The sequence below is a fragment of the Mastigoproctus giganteus genome, chromosome 3 (assembly GCF_048544385.1).
Source record: "Mastigoproctus giganteus isolate SK-2022 chromosome 3, ASM4854438v1, whole genome shotgun sequence".
In the NCBI taxonomy this organism is placed as follows: domain Eukaryota; kingdom Metazoa; phylum Arthropoda; class Arachnida; order Uropygi; family Thelyphonidae; genus Mastigoproctus; species Mastigoproctus giganteus.
In genome coordinates, this window is record NC_143577.1 from 48,061,706 (window position 1) to 48,081,378 (window position 19,673).

Below are 19,673 nucleotides of genomic sequence, written 5' to 3' on the forward strand. Positions count from 1 at the left end.
AATTAAGTTATGTACATGTGTAAATTTATTTTTATTTTGCTAAACTGTGGATAATATTCTTTCAGTTTTCACATATCATTTAATTTTGTTAATTCGTAAGGTAATAAATGTGTAAGTTTGTGTTTTATATCTTCATTTTTATAGCCTGTGGATAATATTCCTCTGATTTTTGTTTATCAGAATTGCTGTTAATAGAATCGAAATTCAGTTTGCAAACATCATTACGATAACTGGCGTTAACTGTAATTATTTTATGGCACCAGCATAAATAAATAAATAAATGTAAATGCTGGCTCGTTTGGATTATTGATGTTTTGAATTATTAACGTTCAGATTTTCAGCGCTCTACTATAATGTTTTTCTGTTGCACAGACGTAAAGAACAACAGTATTTTGCAAAACCTCCGTGAATACCATTGAGTAATTCAATTACATTAAGATTATCACAGGCAGTCATGACATTTTATGCACCCAGGACCTTGGACATACTTTCATACATTTCTTTCAAGCAACAGTGGGAAGTAGAGAAACTGCACAATGGAAATTCTTTCCACCATGCAGCAAAACTGCTTTTCAACTTGCCTTTTGAGGCATCAATAAATATACACTGTTCATTAGGATTGTGATTAATGCTCACTCTATTCAGAAGACCACTAATATCTTTACAGAAACATATACCATTTTCCATAATGAAATATTTTGAAAACACTTTGTGACATTTTCAATATACTGTAATTTTAGTTCCTGCTTCAAAAATGATTTTAAAAATTATTTTTGAAATATACACATAAAAATTTGATTTTACTACAAACAGTTGATATATTAGTAGTAGAGATAGCATGAATCAGCTGTAATACTCAATATGTTCTACGTTGATAATAATATTTGTAAAATAGTAAGAGGAGTTTACCTCAATATAGTACGTAGAACACTTACGTATGATACTCTCCAGAAATTAAAACGGGAAAAACGAAAAAATCGACAACTTACCGGTGCATTAGAGTAAAATATAAATGTTTTACTTACATTAGAGTAAAATATAAATATTTTAATTGCGTTAATTTGATTTTTAATTGTTTTAAATTGATTTGAATTGTGTTAAATTGGTTTTTTAATTATTTATATTTTACTCTAATGTACCGGTAAGTTGTCGATTTTTTTCGTTTTTTCCGTTTTAATTTCTGGATGGTATCATACGGAAGTGTTCTACGTACTATATTGAGGTAAACTCCTCTTATTATTTTACAAAATAAGTAGTGGAGGTAAAAATTATGTTGGCCAGTGTAATTAATCACAGGACAGAATCCTGTAGCAAATATAAACTAGTTGTTAATCAGGTTACTAAGAGAGTTAGGCATGCTGAGGCAGATCATGAGAGACCTCTGGCTAGAATAGAAAGAAAAGTAGTAGATGTAACAGAGGGTCCACTTAAATTTGAATGGCATTTCTATTGATGATCCTGTATAGCAGCTTATATACCAAGAGAGGCTCAAGTTCTGCAAGTTGCAGCATCTAGAGACTAGGTACCTGTGAGGTGATCTGATTGAGATGTATTATTATTATTATTATTATCATCCATATAGTGCAAGGAAGCCTGAGGCTTATGCTGCACCAGCCAAAAAAAAAAAAAAAAATTTCTGAATTACCCCAAGAGAAAGAGAGAGAGAGAGAAAAAAAAAGGAGTCAGAAGTAAAAGGGAATCACCAAGAAAGAGAAGAATGATGATATCCAGCTCAGAACCTTGGGTGTGCCAAGCCCATACTCAGCAGATGAGAACCCCTGAGGTATAAGGCCTTGAATGTTTGAGCAGGCATCAATGCTGATGGGATACTTCCACTTGCTCAGATTAAGAACCTGAGGGGGCATAGATTCAAATTGAAGAAAGACAGTTGTAGAATAGATGAGTGGAATTTGCCTTTAGCTAGTGGGTAGTTGATTGCTGGAACAGACTTCCATCTGTTGTGGAAGTTGATAGCTTAAATAAATTTAAGGCTGAACTAGACAAACATTTGGAAGTGACCAGATGAGTGAAATGGGAAGGGTTTTTTTTGGCTGATTTTCTATAATTACAGAACACTTTTCAGCACACAATATATTTATGGAACATATACAAAACACAAGTTTAGCGGGAGCCAAAGAACTGTTTGTAATATTTTATTACATACAATGCACTGTGCATCAGGAGCATCTTTATTTCCAACACATGTAAAGCTGAAATTCAAATAACTGTCATCATACTTTCGTTTTGGTCTTTTATTAGTTGGTTCCTGTTTTTTCACTTTGGATTTTTGGGGAACAAAAGTCTGCAATTATTCATCCTCACTTTGAAGGGTGACAATATTGTGTTCGGTTTCATCGACCGCAGTTGCACTACTAGAAGTACTTGCTTCTCGTTTTAAGTTCCTTTTTTCAGCCACAAATCTTTGGTAATATTATTTTAATAATAATATTTTGAAATACTGATAATTATCAAAAAAAAAATTTAAACAAGGAAGTGAGCTTAGTTATGATATCGGTTCGCTTTCTCCTCTTCTTCAACCTGTACTCCAGGCTAACTCATTGGATCACTACATTGCTACTTTTTCGTAGACATCATTATCTCTACACATATAATTCTCTATGCAAAAGCCCGCCAAAATAGTGTTCTGCGGTATATTTGATTATTAGTCTATGCCAGTATATTAATAAACAAAAATAAAATAAAGTTAAATGTTATAATGATACAAAAGTGGTGTAAGCTACAAATATTCAAAATTTATTTATTTTATTTATTTTTTAATTCTTAATTACGATTTTTCATGGAACCTAGCATTCCACGGAACACAGTTTGGGAAACGCTGATATAATGCAATGGTTAGACCAAACCTTGAGTAATTCATATAAGTCTGGAAGCCTCATTTTAGGAGGGATGTGGATCTGTTTAAATGGATGCAGAGAAGAACAATAAGATTAATGAGGGGAAACAAAAGAGTGCTGTTACCAAGAAAGACATCAGTTCTGCAAATTTCAGTGTGTAGAGACTAGATGCCTGTGAGGAGATTTGATTGAGGTATTTATGGCTTTGAATGGATTGAGTAAGCTCAATGCTGATGGCATCCTTCCTCTTGCTCAGACCATATATATGAGGAGCATTAATTCAAATTGAGGAAGGATGAATTGAGGAAATTTGCCTTCAGCCAGCTGGGGATAGTTGATTGTTTTAAAGAACTTCCATCTGGTGTTGTAGAAATTGGTAATTTGAATAAATTCAAGTTAGGATGACATAAGGTGAACCTAGATAAATATTAGAGGGGATAGAGGTGTGATATGGTGAGATGTAGATTTTTTTATTTTTCCTGATATTATGTAGCCTTGTTTTCTTGCATCATTTGCCACTGCTAATACTAATATATGTATAAACACATACAAATTAATAATACACTACTGTATAAAATTATGCTCCTTTAGGCACATACAGTTAGCCAGCACTAGGTTTTTTTTTTAATGAAAACTCCAAACATGAAAGGTATCAAAACCTATAGTACTTGGTACCATGCATGGGTTAAAGGAGTATGGGGAGGGGGCAGTGATGCTGGAAACTTTGCTCTAGAGACTAAACATGGGTTTCACCAATTCAAGCCTCCAATAAGCAAAGTGGTGGTGGTATTGCACCAGTTGATGTAGGCTTAATCCACATTTATTGCGACACTAAACAGTTCATCTGCTCTCATAATTTCCAATTCCATGCTATAACATACATTAGTCTAAAATTATACATAATATATATATATATCAAATAAATCTTTAGTTAGAATCTTCAAGCTATGACAGCTATATATCATTATAGCACAGGTTGGAGAAAAAACTGATTTTAGTGTGCTGACCATAACAGAAATTGTTAATATGAAGTCACAAATCCATAATGGTGTTATTTCTACATATTTAATTGTAAGAAAACCATTTTATGCAAAGTAAAGTAATAGTAATAGTATTTGCCATATAGCGCTACAGGTTTTGCTGCACTGGCAAAAAAAAAAAAAAAAAAAAAAAAAACCCACCAAATAGATAATAAAATACAAATTATATGCTTCCCTCCTCGTATAGGTAACTATCCAGTTGACCTTTGAATTCAAACTTTCAGCCTCAACTACCTGCAAGGGCAACTTGTTCCAGCAGTGACTCGCTGACTAAAATAAAACTTCCTACAATATAATCTATACCTCAACTTCTGTAATTTGAATTTATGCCCCTAGTTCTGAATTCTTTATAACAGTGAAAATTCCACCTTCATTTTACTAATCCCTCTCAGAGCCTTATAAACCTCAATCAGGTCACCTCTGTGGTACCATTCAAGTTACCCGACTTTGGACACTTTCAAGAAGCTCAACGTCTTTCTTCAGGTGAGATCTCCATACTTGAATGCAGTATTCCAAATGTGGTCTTAAAAATTGCTTTATACAGTGGGATTATGACCTCCCTAACTTTACTGGATAACATTCGATAAATCATCTATAGGACACCACGGGCCTTCCTAGCTGCCTGTTCACACTGTAAACAGGCAGCCAGGAAAACCAGAAATCTGCCTGTATATTAACTCCCAGATTCCTTTCTTCCTCCACTGTTTTTAATTCAACTCCAAGTGTATAATTTATTTTGATTTACTATTCCCCAAAGGTAAGTAAGACCTTGCATTTAGCAGCATAAAAACATAGCTGCCACTTCTTTGACTGTCTTTGAAATCTGTTCAAATCATCCTGAAGGAGCACTGATTATCAATGACTCTACCAATTTTTACATTGTCTGCAAATTTTGACATCATGCCTTGTGTTCCTTCATCAATGTCATTTATGAAAATGAGAAACAACAGTTGTTCAAATCTGAAAAGTAACCACTAATCACAACCCTCTGCCTTCTGCCCTGCAGCCACCAAGCAATCTATCTTAGAATCTTTCCAGTAATCCCAACCTGTTCCCAGCACCTCCGTAGCCAGGTGGGAAGGAGCAGCAGCAGTGCGTAGCACACGCTTCTTGATTAGGCCGGGGGTTTGAGCCTGTCACCACCAAATACGGAGGATGCGGAAAGGCCAGGAATGACCACCCACATATTCACAGAGCAATATGGCCTTAGTTGCTAATGCTCCTAAAAACCAAATAACAACAACATAACAACAACCAACCTGTTCCAGTTTATACAGTAACCTCTCACAAGAGACCGAGTCAAATGCTTTTCTAAAATCCAAATAAACTGTGTTGTTCACTACATCCAGCTCAATAGTAACTGTCAAGATAGCATGCCAAGTTAAACCTGGCATGCTATTGACAAAACCATGTTGTGTGTTTTTGAGAATTCTGTATCTATCTAAATATCCCTGGATTACATCCTTTGCCTCTAATATTTTTGCTACCGCTGAAGTCAGACTAACCACTCTGTAGTTACCAACTTCACTCCTAGAACTACCTTTATATATTGGCAATATATTGGCTTTCCAATCCAAAGGAATCTCCCCAAAGTTTAAAGATGCCCTCATAATTAACCTCAATGGTTCAGTACGCTCCCTGGCAGCCTCCCTCAGCTCTACTGGGTATATGCCATTAACTCTGGGAGTCTTATTTGCCTCTATGCTCAAAGGTTTTCCTAATAAACAGTCATCTGTAATTACAAAACTACTAATTTCATATGGCTCAGCCTCACTTGCACAACCTCTTGTCAGCATAAAGGTCTTTCATCATTAAAGAGATGCAAAATACCTATTCAGTTCATCTGCAACTTGAACTGGGTTATCTAAGACTTTTCCACACCAGATGCACAAGGGTCTGATCAGATCAGCTTTCTTCATCGTTGTATTCACTTATATGAAAAATTCCTTGTCTCTCTTAGCCTTGGCCTCCCTAACCTTATTTGTGGTACTGTTATAGATCAACTTATACCTGTTATAAGCTTCAGTACTTTTCATCACTCTGTAACTATCCCATGCTATCTTTTTCTGCTATATTTGGCCAGCCAGCTCCGCAGTCATCCATTTCGGCGTACTCCTGCAATATTTTCTTAATGGTATGTATGCGTTCATGGCCTCTGTGATTTTTGGTGTTAAAGTATTCCATAATTCAAATGTATTTGCCATCACTCAGCAATTTACTCAATTAATAGATGCCATATAGCACCTTAAACTGTCAAAGTCCCATATTCAGAAGTTAAAACCCATGCCTTTACCTTTAACTACTGCAACATCTTTCTTTATCTTCCGATTGCATGATCACTTCCTGACAATGGTTGCTGTACTGTGATGTCATCTTATTCATTAGTAATGATGACTTCAAGGATATTCTCACCCCCTAGTACTTTCTCTAACATGCTGTTACAAATAATATCCATCTAGTTTATTTAAAAAAATTTTTCCCACTGATGAGTTTCTCTTGCTTTTTCCAATCAATCTGGGACATTAAAATCCCCCAAAATAAGACATTTGCACTTGCTTGCTTGCCCATTCCCTCTAGATGTGGAGACCCTCTCATCATACCCTTCTCAAGCATCCAGTCTGTAGGTCACTTCCACACTCGTGATACCTTTGCTTCCAACTAACTTGCACCACACAGATTATATGCTGGCAGATGTAACTTCAGACTCAGCAAAAACTCTTCATGCTCAGACTGCTTTGGATAAGAAGCATGGCCCCTCCACTCCTTCTATCTTCCCTAAATACATTATACATACCATAGTGGAACTCATCATCCCCAATTTCCCAGTGGCAGCAGATTTTTGTTATTATGCCTACATTAGTTGTCCTGACCAGGAGTTCAAATGCAGCCATTTTATTGACAGCACTCCTGACAGTACTCTAGACACAGTTAAGACTAAATAATCTTCTATAGTTTCTACTCTGACCACCCCATGAAGTTATTTATGTTTGTACATCAAGCTTTGTCCTCATCCTCATTTGAAACATTGCTACTCTCAGAACATCTTATCAACATCAGCTGTTGTGGCAACAAACAAGAATTCTTGAGGTAAGGAAACATTAATTTGACCCATATCACCAGATAAACATGGATCTAAATTACCTTTCTCCTGTCCTAACTTACAGTTTCCCTGAACCCTCAAGGTATCCTCAGTGATACTGGCAAAAAGGCTGTCACTGCCTTTGTTCAAATGAATACTATCTCTACAAAATAGATTCCATCTACCTATGAAAGTGGGCTATGCAGATAATAAAATAATATTAATAAAATCCCACCTAGAGTCTTGCAGATTCTTTCAAGTCTTGAGTTAATCCACAAGGCTTTCAGCATATAATCCCACCTATCATGTCTGGGCAGAATTGGAGACACATTCAGACCTAATTTGCAGCCTATTTAATGCAATTAGAACAACAATTTGTGACGCATTTATAAAGCTTGAGCACTTGGTATCAGTTTTCTTTTTTTTTGGCATTTTTTCAGCATAGTCCTATATTTATCCAACAGATGGTCAGGTCGTGTGCATTTAATATCGTTAAGCTCACATGAATAATAATTTTTTATTTACTTCCCTTAGAATCTGACAATCTATTAGTAACATCATCAGTTGTTGCTCCCTGCAAAAACATTCTAGTTCTGGAACACCTATCTTTATTACAAAAAATGTTATCTGTTTCCCTGACATCTGTTATCTGTTGACTCTGACAACAGAGTCTCAATAAAATTAGATCACCTTTGACAAGAGCAATCTGCACTTGACTATGTTTTTTTTCTGGGACCTAAATCGGGGGTTCATCACTTGCCAGGTCACGAGATACTTAAGTCCCTGACCAACTCCCATTGCATTTGTTTCTAGGGTAAGCACTCATTTCTTCAGTGACTTCTTGTAATGCACTAAGTTCTAATTGGGGATCGGTGCACTCCTCACATGAGGTGCAGAGAAAAGAATTGTCAGTTGAGTTAGGTCTGTCTACTAGACCAGCCTTAGAATACATGCCACAAGCTATACAAATGACAAAGTTGTAGCTCATTACCCAGGATAATTAAGAATTATAATAGCCTACAAAGCAGCAATGAACAGAGGCTAAAACTTTGTTAAGGAGAAAAATAGGTTGGGTAAAGGAGGTAGGGAGCATCTCGAATATTGCGTTCATGAAACTAGTGGCTCACGAGAAGGAAAACGTAGAAATGGAGGAGAGCTGAAAGATTAATCGGGTCGAGATAAATAGATTGGCTCAGGTAGTTCGGGGTTGCAAACCTGTTCCTGTAGCTAGAATGTCTGGGCGTGTGTTCGTCATGTATTTAAGGTCAGTCGTGTGTGTGTGTGTGTGTGTGTGTGTGTGTGTGTGTGTGTGTAAGAATGATAACATGATCAAAATAATTAAATTGTGTATAAATATATACAGAGTTAATACACTGTAATTGGCCAATTGGTGGATACAAGTTTTCTAAGTTGTAAGACACCACAGAGGCCAAGTGTAATATATTTACATTTACAAACCTGGTAGTTAAGGAAGGGATGACTTCATATATGGCTGATTATATTATCTATATTAATATGGTTGGCAATTAGTTTTCTGTGTTTTATAATATTGAGGGCTTTAGCTGGGATGTTTGTTTGGCATGTATTTAATTGCACTCATCATCACACATATTCATACATCCTTTAATCATTTCCTTCATCATTCTACAACAATATCAACATTACTACCACCCCTGTCTCTAACACCAGGCACCACTAGTGTGCACCACACACAAATATACAGGGGATGACGTATCTCAGTCATTTTCAGTACTGCAAGATAACGGGTAAGTCCCTGCAGTTTATTCTTAATTTTCATTTATTAATTTTTATCTTTACTGCAATTTTTCTGGCTTTCTTGCTTCTGTAAGGTCATCCATGTTCTATTTTCTCTACTTATAATTATAATTATTGGCAAAACTTATTAGGCCCTTTCTTATGCCAAAATTCAAATTCGTCCATAATACGTGGTCGATAGCATACAGAACATGTCGGAAACAGAAGCAAGAGCATTGCTGTCTTTCTCATAATTTCGGTGGATGATCTCTGACAAAGATATTGAAATTCTGAGTAACACAGCAGTGTGATCTTATTTCACCTCCATATTATTTAGTCCTCTTATCCTGTCTTAATATGTCACTTTATCCTATTGTATATCACTACGTTTCTTTTAGTTCACTTCTTGTGTATATCTTAGGTTCAATATTACTTCTACTTCGCACTTTCTATATACCACTGTTTATACATTATGGTTGTAGGGTACATTTGCTTAAGCAGTGTCCCTGATCCATAATACCTATTATTATTATTATCTTTCCGTTTTACTCCAATTGCTATATATAATAACAAAATATGTTTTCAAGCCTATATTTATCATTAACTCCAAATAATGCCAGAGAGTACTCTAGAAATTCCATTTGTAGATAACAGATATAAGCTCAAACACATTTTTTTATTTAATTTAAATCGATAATGTAATGTTTGTTTTATAATGGCATTAGGGATTGCTAATAGTTGTCTTATAATTAAAACTCTGCATTAAATACATCCGTATTTATATTATATACAGTAAACTCTGATTATAGTGCTTTCCAAGGGGTGAACTCCAAAGAGTATTAAAAGTAGTATCAAATATAGTACATTACGTGTAGTGTTTATATATGTTGAAACCTACACGTAATGTACTATATTTGCTTTATGAGCACCTTCGACATTTTTTTTTCCTACATGCTTTAAAAAAGATTTTACTAAATTAAGCTAAACATGTCTCTAATCTTACTGTATAAATGTCATAAATGTAGTATTAACATTATAATAGGTTCCTTGACAAAAACCCATACGAAAATTCCGCACAGAAAAAACCCCATTGTCATAAATGCTCACAAGAAAATACCCACACGGAAAATTGCCCACATGGATAAATGCTCACATTATTTTTAGTTTACAAAAAACAAATTATTTCATATTTCAAATTGCAACAAAATGTTGAATTTATATATTTTATTTCTACTTCTATACAATGTATTTTAATATAACTTTTGATTTTAATATAAAATAGAACATTTGGATGTAAATGTTTGTAAGGGAAATTACAGGAAATAAAATGCTCTGGTTTTATTGCAACTAAAGCCTTTTATTTTATTTATAAAAATAAATTATTTTTTCTCTGTCTTACAAAGTGAACAGTTAACACTTTTTGGTTTTTTGTCAACAAACAACTAATTCACACATATTTCAGTGATAATTTGGTAATAAATAATTCAGTGATTTATTTATTTGTCAAGGATTCGAATAGAATTTTCATTACTGTAAGTTAGCAAATCTCTGCAAGTATTTCACTTTGTCTTCTTCCTGCTTGTATTTCTGTACAAAAGGGGCAACCAAGTCATGCAGTGCATCATATCTTCTCTTTTTCACCTCTAGACGACCTGCCTGTGCATTAGCCAGTGTCAGTCTGTGGCAAGCCAGGTCCCTCTTCAGTCCATCAAACAAAAACCACCTGCTGGGATGACTGCAGTGGAATAGGGAATTAAGTGCATTGTGAAATTCCTCACAGCAGTTTGTAGTTTTAGGTGACCATTCAAGAGCTGCATTATGATGATTCCATATTATTATTGGAAACTGGGGATCTCTACATTCTGCACCTTCAATTGTCATTCAGTTATGAAGATAAAAGATGGAAATGTAGTACAACAACGAACTGAACATGATTCTTGTCCTCAAAAAGTAGAAGCCAACATTGCCAGAAGCAAAATGAGGCAATACATGAGTTAGTTATGCTCCTCGCAATGTGATGGGGAATGTGTTGTCAGAGTTGAATAACGATGTACTGGCCTATATGCCAAAACAATCATTCCCTGCGAGAAATCTTCTCAATCACAGAAAAGACGGTCATTTGCCTAATCCAGCAAAAAAATTTTGACATTCCTGAGAAGTACCGTCAACTAATACTTCATGATTCAGGTGTGGATGATCCAGACAGAATTCTGGTTTTAGGTGATAAAGAACTCTTGGTTGAATTGAACAAAGATACAATTTATGGAGATGGCACCTTTGATAAAGTTCCAAACATGTTTTACCAACTTTATACGTGGCATTGCCAAGGTGGGTAATTCATATCTGCCTTGTATTTACATTTTGTTACAGAAAAAGAATTTGGATACTTATAATAGAATGTTTGAAATCATGAAGCTGTTGGTTCCAAATCTGGTGCCTCAAAAGGTTTTAGTGGATTTTGAGAAGGCTTCCATGAATGCAGTGAGGATTGCCTTTCCACATGCTGAGGTCAAAGGGTGTTATTTCCATCTGAGTCAGAGTCTCATCAGGAAACTCAGCAGTGTTGGCTTGAAGACTGAATTTGAAACAAATATAAATATAAAACTCAAGCTGAAGTCTCTTGCTGCATCAAGCTTTGTTCCAGTCCATGATGTCAGGGGTGTCTTTGATGAGCTTGCCGCCACATTTCCAGATGAAGGTAGCTATAATGAGGTGCTCATGTACTTCTTTTTCACATACATTGAGGATGCAGCAGGTAGAGATCCCCAGTTTCCAATAATAATATGGAATCATCATGGTGCAGCTCTTGAACAGTCACCTAAAACAACAAACTGCTGTGAGGGATTTCACAATGCACTTAATTCCCTGTTCCACTGCAGTCATCCCAGCATGTGGTTTTTGTTTGATGGACTGAAGAGGGACCTGGCTTGCCACAAATTGACACTGGCTAACGCACAGGCAGGTCGTCTAGAGGTGAAAAAGAGAAGATATGATGCACTGCATGACTTGGTTGCCCATTTTGTACAGGAATTTGAGCAGGAAGAAGACAAACTGAAATACTTGCAGAGATTTGCTAACTTATAGTAATGAAAATTCTATTAAAATCTTAATAAATAAATAAATCACTGAAATATGTCTGAATTAGTTGTTTGTTGATAAAAAACCAAAAAGTGTTGACTGTTCACTTTGTAAGACAAAAAATAATTTATTTTTATAAATAAAATAAAAGGCTTTAGTTGCAATTAAACCAGAGCATTTTATTTCATGTAATTTCCCTTACAAACATTTACATTCAAATGTTTATTTTATATTAAAATACATTGTATAGAAGTAGAAATAAACATTTTGTTCCATTTTAAAATATGAAATAATTTGTTTTTTGTAAACTAAAAATAATGTGAGCATTCTTCCGTGTGAGCAATTTTCCATGCGGGTATTTTTCTTGTGAGCATTTATGACAGTGGGGTTTTTTCTGTGGAATTTTCGTGTGGGCTTTTTTCTTTTTTTTTTTTTTAAGAGGCATATCATGCAAGAAAGCAAGCTTATTCAGCATCAGCCAAAAAAAAAACACACACACACACCACTCCCATTTCACCTCTCCGTTCGTTCGAAATACCTGTCCAGTTGAGCTTTAAATTTGTTTAGGCTATCAACTTCAACAACAAGTGATGGAAGTCGGTTCCACCAACCAACCACCCGCTGGCCAAAGGCAAATTTCTGCACATCTATCCGACATCCGTCCTTCCTCAATTTGAATTTATGCCCTCTGAGGTGATTATTCTGAGCAAGATGAAGAATCCCATTGGCATTGAGCATGCTCAAACCATTCTATCAGATCACCTCGCCGGTGCCTAGTCTCCAGACTCTGTAATTTGCAAAACTTAAGCCTTTCTTCGTAAGAGCAACCCTTTGTTCCATTCACTAATCTTGTTGCCCTTCTCTGTACCCGTTCCAGCAGCTCTACATCTTTCTTGAAATGAGGCCTCCAGACCTGTATACAGTACTCAAGATGTGGCCTAACCATTGCCTTATACAAGGGAATAATCACCTCTTTATCCCTGCTAGAAAAATTCCTGTATATCATTGACAATACACCATGAGCTACTCTTGCAGCTCGTCTGCACTGCTCAGAGAACTTCATATCTGCCTGCACAATTACCCCCAGGTCCTTTTCATTCTCCACCACTGTCAGTGTAGTACCGCAGAGTTGATACGTTGCTCTGGGGTTACTGTTTCCCATATGTAGTACTTTACATTTGTCAATGTTAAACTTCATTTGCCACCTCTCAGCCCATCTGTTCAACCTTTCCAGATCCTGTTGCAGCAGCATAGCGTCAGTAGTGTCCTTAACAACCCTGCCAACCTTTGTATCATCTGCAAACTTGGACATTAAACTTGATATCCCATCATCAATATCATTCATAAACACCGAAAACAACAATGGACCCAACACTGAACCCTGAGGAACTCCACTAATAACATTAGTTCACGTTGAGCAGTGTCCATTGATTACCACTCTCTGTCTTCTGCCACTCAACCATCCCCTTATCCATAGCAGCAATTTGCCTCCAATGCCACACTGCTCCAATTTGTGCAGCAGTCTTCCATGTGCAACAGTATCAAAAGCCTTTCTAAGATCCAAATATATAATATCAAAGTTATTCCCTGCATCCAGTTCTTTTGTGACTACGTCATAGTATCCAATCAAATTGGTCAGGCAAGACCTGCCCTTAACAAAACCATGCTGCGTCTGAGCTATAACTGAATTCTTGTCTAGATGATCCTGCAGTGCTTCTTTAACCAGTGCCTCCATTAATTTACCTGGAACAGAAGTTAAACTAACAGGTCTATAATTACTTGTGTCAGCCTTTGATCCTCCTTTGTGAATTGGGGTTACATTTGCACATCTCCAGTCTATGGGTACCTCCCCTGAGTCCAAAGAAGCTCTCATAATTATGGCTAGGGGTTTGCTTACTTCCTTTGCTGCCTCCTTTAATATAACTGGATAGATCCCATCCACCCCAGGTGCCTTTTTTATGTTTATCCTCAACAATCTCTCCTCCACTTTCCTCTCAGTTATTACAAAATCATCCAGCAGCTCACTGCCAATGTTTACTTTACCTACATCATTCTCCTTCCTGAATAACTCCTCATGCGTGAATGTAGATGCAAAATACTCGTTTAGATTGTTAGCCACGTGAGCAGGATCCTCAACTGTTGAACCATCAATATCCAGTGGACCAATCCGATTCATCCCTTTCCTTCTTGGGTTTAAATATGTAAAGAACTCTTTTCTGTTTTTCTTTGCATCCTTTGCCAAGGATTTTTCGTAGTCTGCCTTTGCCTGCCTAATCTCCTTTGTGACTTGGTTACAGACCAACTTATATCTATCATAGGCTTCAATGTCACCCATTAATTTGTATGTATCCCATGCATTTTTCTTCTCTGCCATATGCCTCATTAGTTCATCTGACATCCATTTTGGCCTAAACCTTGAACAATATTTCTTAGTTGGTATGTAAAGCCTAGTAGCTTCCAAGATAAGTTCTTTGAATGCTTCCCATTTTGAATTTGCTGTTGGTAACATCATCAGTTGGTCCCACTGTATAGAATTTAAATACTGTCTCAGTCCATCGTAGTCGCCTTTACGGAAGCAATAACCCTTCCCTTTACCCCTAATGGTAGTTACCTCTTTGAGTAAATCCCACTTCAGCACACTGTGATCACTGCCACCTAGTGGTTCATTTATCTGCAGATTCTTAATGCATGAAGAATCACTGCTGATAATCAAATCAAGAGTATTATTCCCTCTAGTTGCCTCCCGAACATGCTGATGTAGAAAACAATCATCCAATAAATCCACAAAAGCCCTGCTAGTGTGTGAGTAACCAGCCCCCAAAATCCAGTCAATACCTGGGAAATTAAAATCTCCCATTATAAGACACTATGATTTACTGGCCCACTCTATTTCCCTGTACAGTTCCTTATTATACTCATCAGAGTCATTAGGCCTATAGCACACTCCTACTCTCAATTTCGATCTCCCAATGTTTATGTCACACCAAACTGACTCGACACTGCCCTGTCCATCGATGTCGACTGGCTTCACTTCCTTGGACTTTGTGTTTCTTAACTAATAGCATAACCCCTCCTCCCCTCCTGTCCTGTCTATCCTTTTCGAGTGTGCATTTATCTGGTCACCATTATAATAATATCATAAATTTCATTAAATTTATTGATGCTATGTTGAACCTATGTACATGCAAGTGACACAAATTACTGAACCATCAAAGAAAGTGGACAAATGATATTGAATTAAAAAAAAAAAAAAAGCTGTGGAGAGCATGGAAATGAAACAGTGAAAAAAAAAAAAAAGTCTATCTGCTTTTGAACGTTGAAGTTAAATATATATATTTATATATAAAATGCACTAGAAATGATTTCAATGAAGTGAGTAAACTCCATGATTAATGATTCCTAGAATTCTTCTCTATTTGTCCCTTTCCCAAAGCCAGAAAGCAAAAGGAAGGAGGATTATATCCAGGCTTTTTTTCCTTCTTGGGATCTGAAAAGAGTGGTACAAGCAGGAAAGCAATTTAAATGGGAACACTGTGGCCATTAAAAAAAATGCATTGCACTTCATAGGGGTTGAACATGGGATCAGAAGAAAAGAGTATTAAAAGCAGGAGTGGTTTGATAGGAGTTTACTTACATCTATCTCAGAATTTAATTAAAATTGAATGAAATTGACTGTTTAGAGTTGATTTTACAATAAATTTTTTGGTTGTTTCTTTCATTAGGTTGTGCATTTGTTACCTATGCTTCTCGGCAGTGTGCTATAAATGCCATCAAAGCGATGAACCATTCCCAGACTATGGAGGTGAATACTCAGATATCTATATGTATTTACATACAAATTTATAATTTTTTTTTTTTTTTTTTTTACTTTTGTTTAGAGTTTCAGGTGTTTATATATTTTTAGTTACATAGTGAAACCTTAGTAAAATGGATCTTGTATCAAAAATTATAATAACTTTGCTGCCACTGTTAATTTTTCTTTGTACATAGTGTTTGTTCAGAATGTAAATTTTGATATTTTTCAAGAACTTTTTGATATGTTTCAAAAATTTGATGTTTTATTGCTTCTATATCCAGATGAAGAAAAAAAAAAATAATAAAAAAATTCTAAATGATGGATGACTCCATTGTGTTACAGTCTTCTCAATGGGAAAGATTTAAGAATAATTTTTCACTCTAAAAGCATTCTCATAATGTTGACTAGTTATTTTCGTATTTATATTATTATTGTGATTGTGTGTATTTCTAAGGACTTCATTAGTAATTGTCTTATTCTCTATCCATAGAGTACATAGGATCACATTTGCTGGTTGACATGAATAGGGCATGTTATTTTGTAACTTTATTTTAGTAACATATTGTAATGAGATTTTTATTTAAGAGTATATACATGATCTAAGCCTCTTAAAAATAAAATTTTGAAGTAAATCCAGCTGATTGAAATAATTGCTGAGCAATGTTGATGTTGTTAGATTGTCTTTCATAAAAGAAGTAACCTTATCAGAAGTTTATAATGGACTTATCTTCTGAACAGTGTCTTCTGGTTTTTCTTTTTAGTCTCATAAAAAAGCCTTTTTTGTGTTTGAAAGGTGGGGAAGGGGATTAAATCTCAGGGTATGGTGTTTTAATTAATTGTGATATCATTATTGAGGCATTCTTTACTTTGTTTTATAAGATAACAAAAAAATCACAGAAATAAAAATTTCATCCATAGTTAATAAATTTAAAAATTACTGTACATTCTGTAATTGAACTAGCAGTTTGTTTCAGAATACATTTCTTTTTTGGCTAATAAAAGATTGGTTTTCTACAGAGGCTGTTTGCTCTTACAAACTTGGAAATTCATAAGTATTGTAAGCTTGTCAAGACTACTACTAAAACAAACAAAAAAAAAAGACATTAATAGTTTATCAATGACTTTTTTTTTTTTTTTTTATTATTTTTTTTTAAATCCAAAATACTTTCATTTTGTCCATGATTGCAGTAAACATGAATACATTCAAAATACTTCATTAGATCAAGTTGTCAGATAGTTATTATCAACTTGCCGGATAGCAATATAGTATATTTTATTTGTGATTTTAGTTTAGAGCAAGTGGCTATGGTACATTTTGACACTGTTGTTGTCAGAAGTTGGCTACCCCTGATTTAGAGTAACCCAACAGTTGGGAAAAGATGTAACAGAAATAAAGAAAAAATTGTGGGGGGGGGAGGCGTATCTGTTAGAGTTAAAGATGCACTAGAGATAGCTACAGTTTTTATATGTATAAGAACTGCAAAGGATGATATAAGATATTAATAATGTGAGTATTTATATATTTGCCTTTGTGAAAGTTCAGAGATTTTGAGATACAAGTTATGAAGTTATGTAGAATACACTGATAATACAGAGAAAAACCCAAAATTTGGTGACAAATTTCTAGTAGTTCATTCCTTGATAGAATTACATTACTTAATACAGATGAATTCAGTTATTTATAATTTGTGTGGAAAACTCTACCAGATAAGGCAGTAATAAAAGCTGATGTGATTTTTCTTACCTTAGGGGTCTAACTGCATTTAAAAAAGGGAAAGATATATACTATAAAATATCCATTTTATACAGGTTTCACTGTGTATATGTTATATTTTTTTATTTTACAACTTGAGGGTCAAATTTTGGAGTGCCAACCTATGCATGGAGATGATCTATATGTAGAGAAAATCAGAAGCCAGACTGACAGCAAAACCATATCGGTATGATTATTAATTATCTACTCTTTTTTTGATATTAATAAAGATCCAATTAAAGTAGTGAATAGCTACAAATGAAGTTGATTATGTGGAACAGTACTTTCATCATGATCATGAATGATAACAAAATAGTTTTAATAAAATCATTTAAAATTTACAAATACTATTACAAATACAAATATCTATGTAATAAAGAGGAAAAAAAGTGCAATTTTATCTTGCAGTACTGCAGAATTGTAGGGGTGTGTTTTAATGCAGTAGTTGAAATCAAATACTCATTGTTGAAATCAAATAATCAAGTTCATACTCATTGCCTCCATTCAGATTGATTTGCATTGAAATATTCCCCAGAAATCCTATAGTATTGTGGCTGTGTAAGGCAAATATGAACCAATTCTAAGTTCATATTTGCCTGTACAGTCAGTCCTTGTATAGCACGATAGTTGTGTTCCTAGAAACCCTCATGCAATATAAATAACAGGCTCTATGGGAAAAATAGGGCTAGGTGCCGACCACCCAAGATTGAACACACATTTGTAACCAAAACATTACCAAACACAATAAATAATCGTAATAAAATACTTACGTATTTTATTACGACTATTACGTAATAAAATATTGCTAATGCTTTTGCTTCTATTGTAAGCAAACTTGTTCTTTGTTTGATCTTCTATTCAAACAGATAACAGCCGTTGCATCTCTTCCAATTCTTTGTGTCTTGATCTAATGGACTTTGAGTTGTTCCTGCTATGAAAGTTGTTTTTATTTTCTCTGTATTCTTTCTAATTCTCGGCGTTGCCTCATTTTGGCCTACAGCATGTGCAATATCACATGGTCTTTCATTTCGTTCAAAACATTTCACAATTTCATATTTTTTTCTCTATAAACAGAGGCATACTGGCCATAATCCTTACCGGGGAAACCCCAATGGACTGGAGGCCAGAAGATGATGGGAGGCTGGTGTGATTTTGCCCATAAATGCTAGTATGAGGCCGCTACAGATTTTCCTGGGTAAGAATTTTTGACCCAGTCTGCCGATATCGATATTGCTTTCCTTTTTCTCTTTCAATCTGTAGTGTCTTCACCAGGATGCTTCCTTTTCACACTTTTTTAAGTTTTTTACTCATTTTCAGGGAATAAAGCACAATTACAAAATGAGAAGGCATGCTTGATACACATAAACAAAGCTGTGTGCTTGTAGCAACTGAATAAACAACACCGTAAAGGCAGAGACACACTATTAACACCTCACTAGCTCACATTTTACTAAAGCACATTTCTGGGGGTTACTACCATAAAACAATAGAAACAAGTTCCAGTTGCATTTCTGCTAGTGGAATCTGTTATAAACTGGTAAACTCAATCTAATTGCATTTGCAATAATACCGATAGCTGGAATTGAATGGGTTTTTATGTTATTATGGTGAAATGTGCTTCCCATTCACTGGCATAAAAAACAAATACATTTATAGAATCTTCTTCTTTCCTATCGTGTTGCGTTCAGTTGGGGTGATTCTGTGTTCGACTGCCATTTCTTATAAACAAAAAGGTGAATTGTGCATAAGCAAACTCGGTATGTGTTATATACAATATCGTTCCCCTATTTATAAATCATGTGTGATCGAATTTGAGTAGTGTAAACACGTGTTATACGAGGACTGACTGTACTTATAACAGTTATTGTTTTAAATGGAAATTTTTATTCCATACACCGTTTGGCTATTCATTTAGACAAAATACAGCCACTCGCCAGCTAATGTAATAAATAAATAAATAAATTTTCTGTTTATACTCCAGCATGACAACCAAGTCAGTAGAGTTTACAATAAATCGTCAGTACAAATATTTATCGTATTTAGTAGTCACGGGCTTGAACCCCGGTCCACTCAAGGAACGCGTGCTTTGCACTCTCGCTCCTGACCACTGGGCTACGTGAGGCCTGCTCGACTTAAGAAAATTCGACTTTACGTAAGTTTTTGCCGGCCGGTGCAAACTTAAAAAATCATGGAAACGGATTTTGCATCCTGCAGGAATAAATGGAGGTATTGTGAAAATATAATGTGAACCCAATAACACTTTTTTTTGGTAATTCATTCCAAGACCTCGGAAGTTGAATTCACTGTATAACTAAGC

General features: G+C 35.2%; 1 protein-coding gene across 4 annotated transcripts in view; it reads left to right on the forward strand.

Moving 5' to 3' along the window:
- LOC150087936 (CUGBP Elav-like family member 1) overlaps window positions 1-19,673 on the forward strand; it is a 549,389-nt gene that overhangs the window by 209,885 nt on the left and 319,831 nt on the right. For 3 of the 4 annotated variants that reach the window (XM_090369279.1, XM_090369281.1, XM_090369280.1), the window contains exons 6-7: window positions 15,530-15,609; window positions 17,457-17,543. In XM_090369279.1, coding sequence (XP_090225405.1) covers window positions 15,530-15,609; window positions 17,457-17,543 — 167 coding nt within the window. The remainder of the gene's footprint in view (window positions 1-15,529; window positions 15,610-17,456; window positions 17,544-19,673) is intronic. The other variant, XM_090369282.1, reaches the window with a different exon arrangement.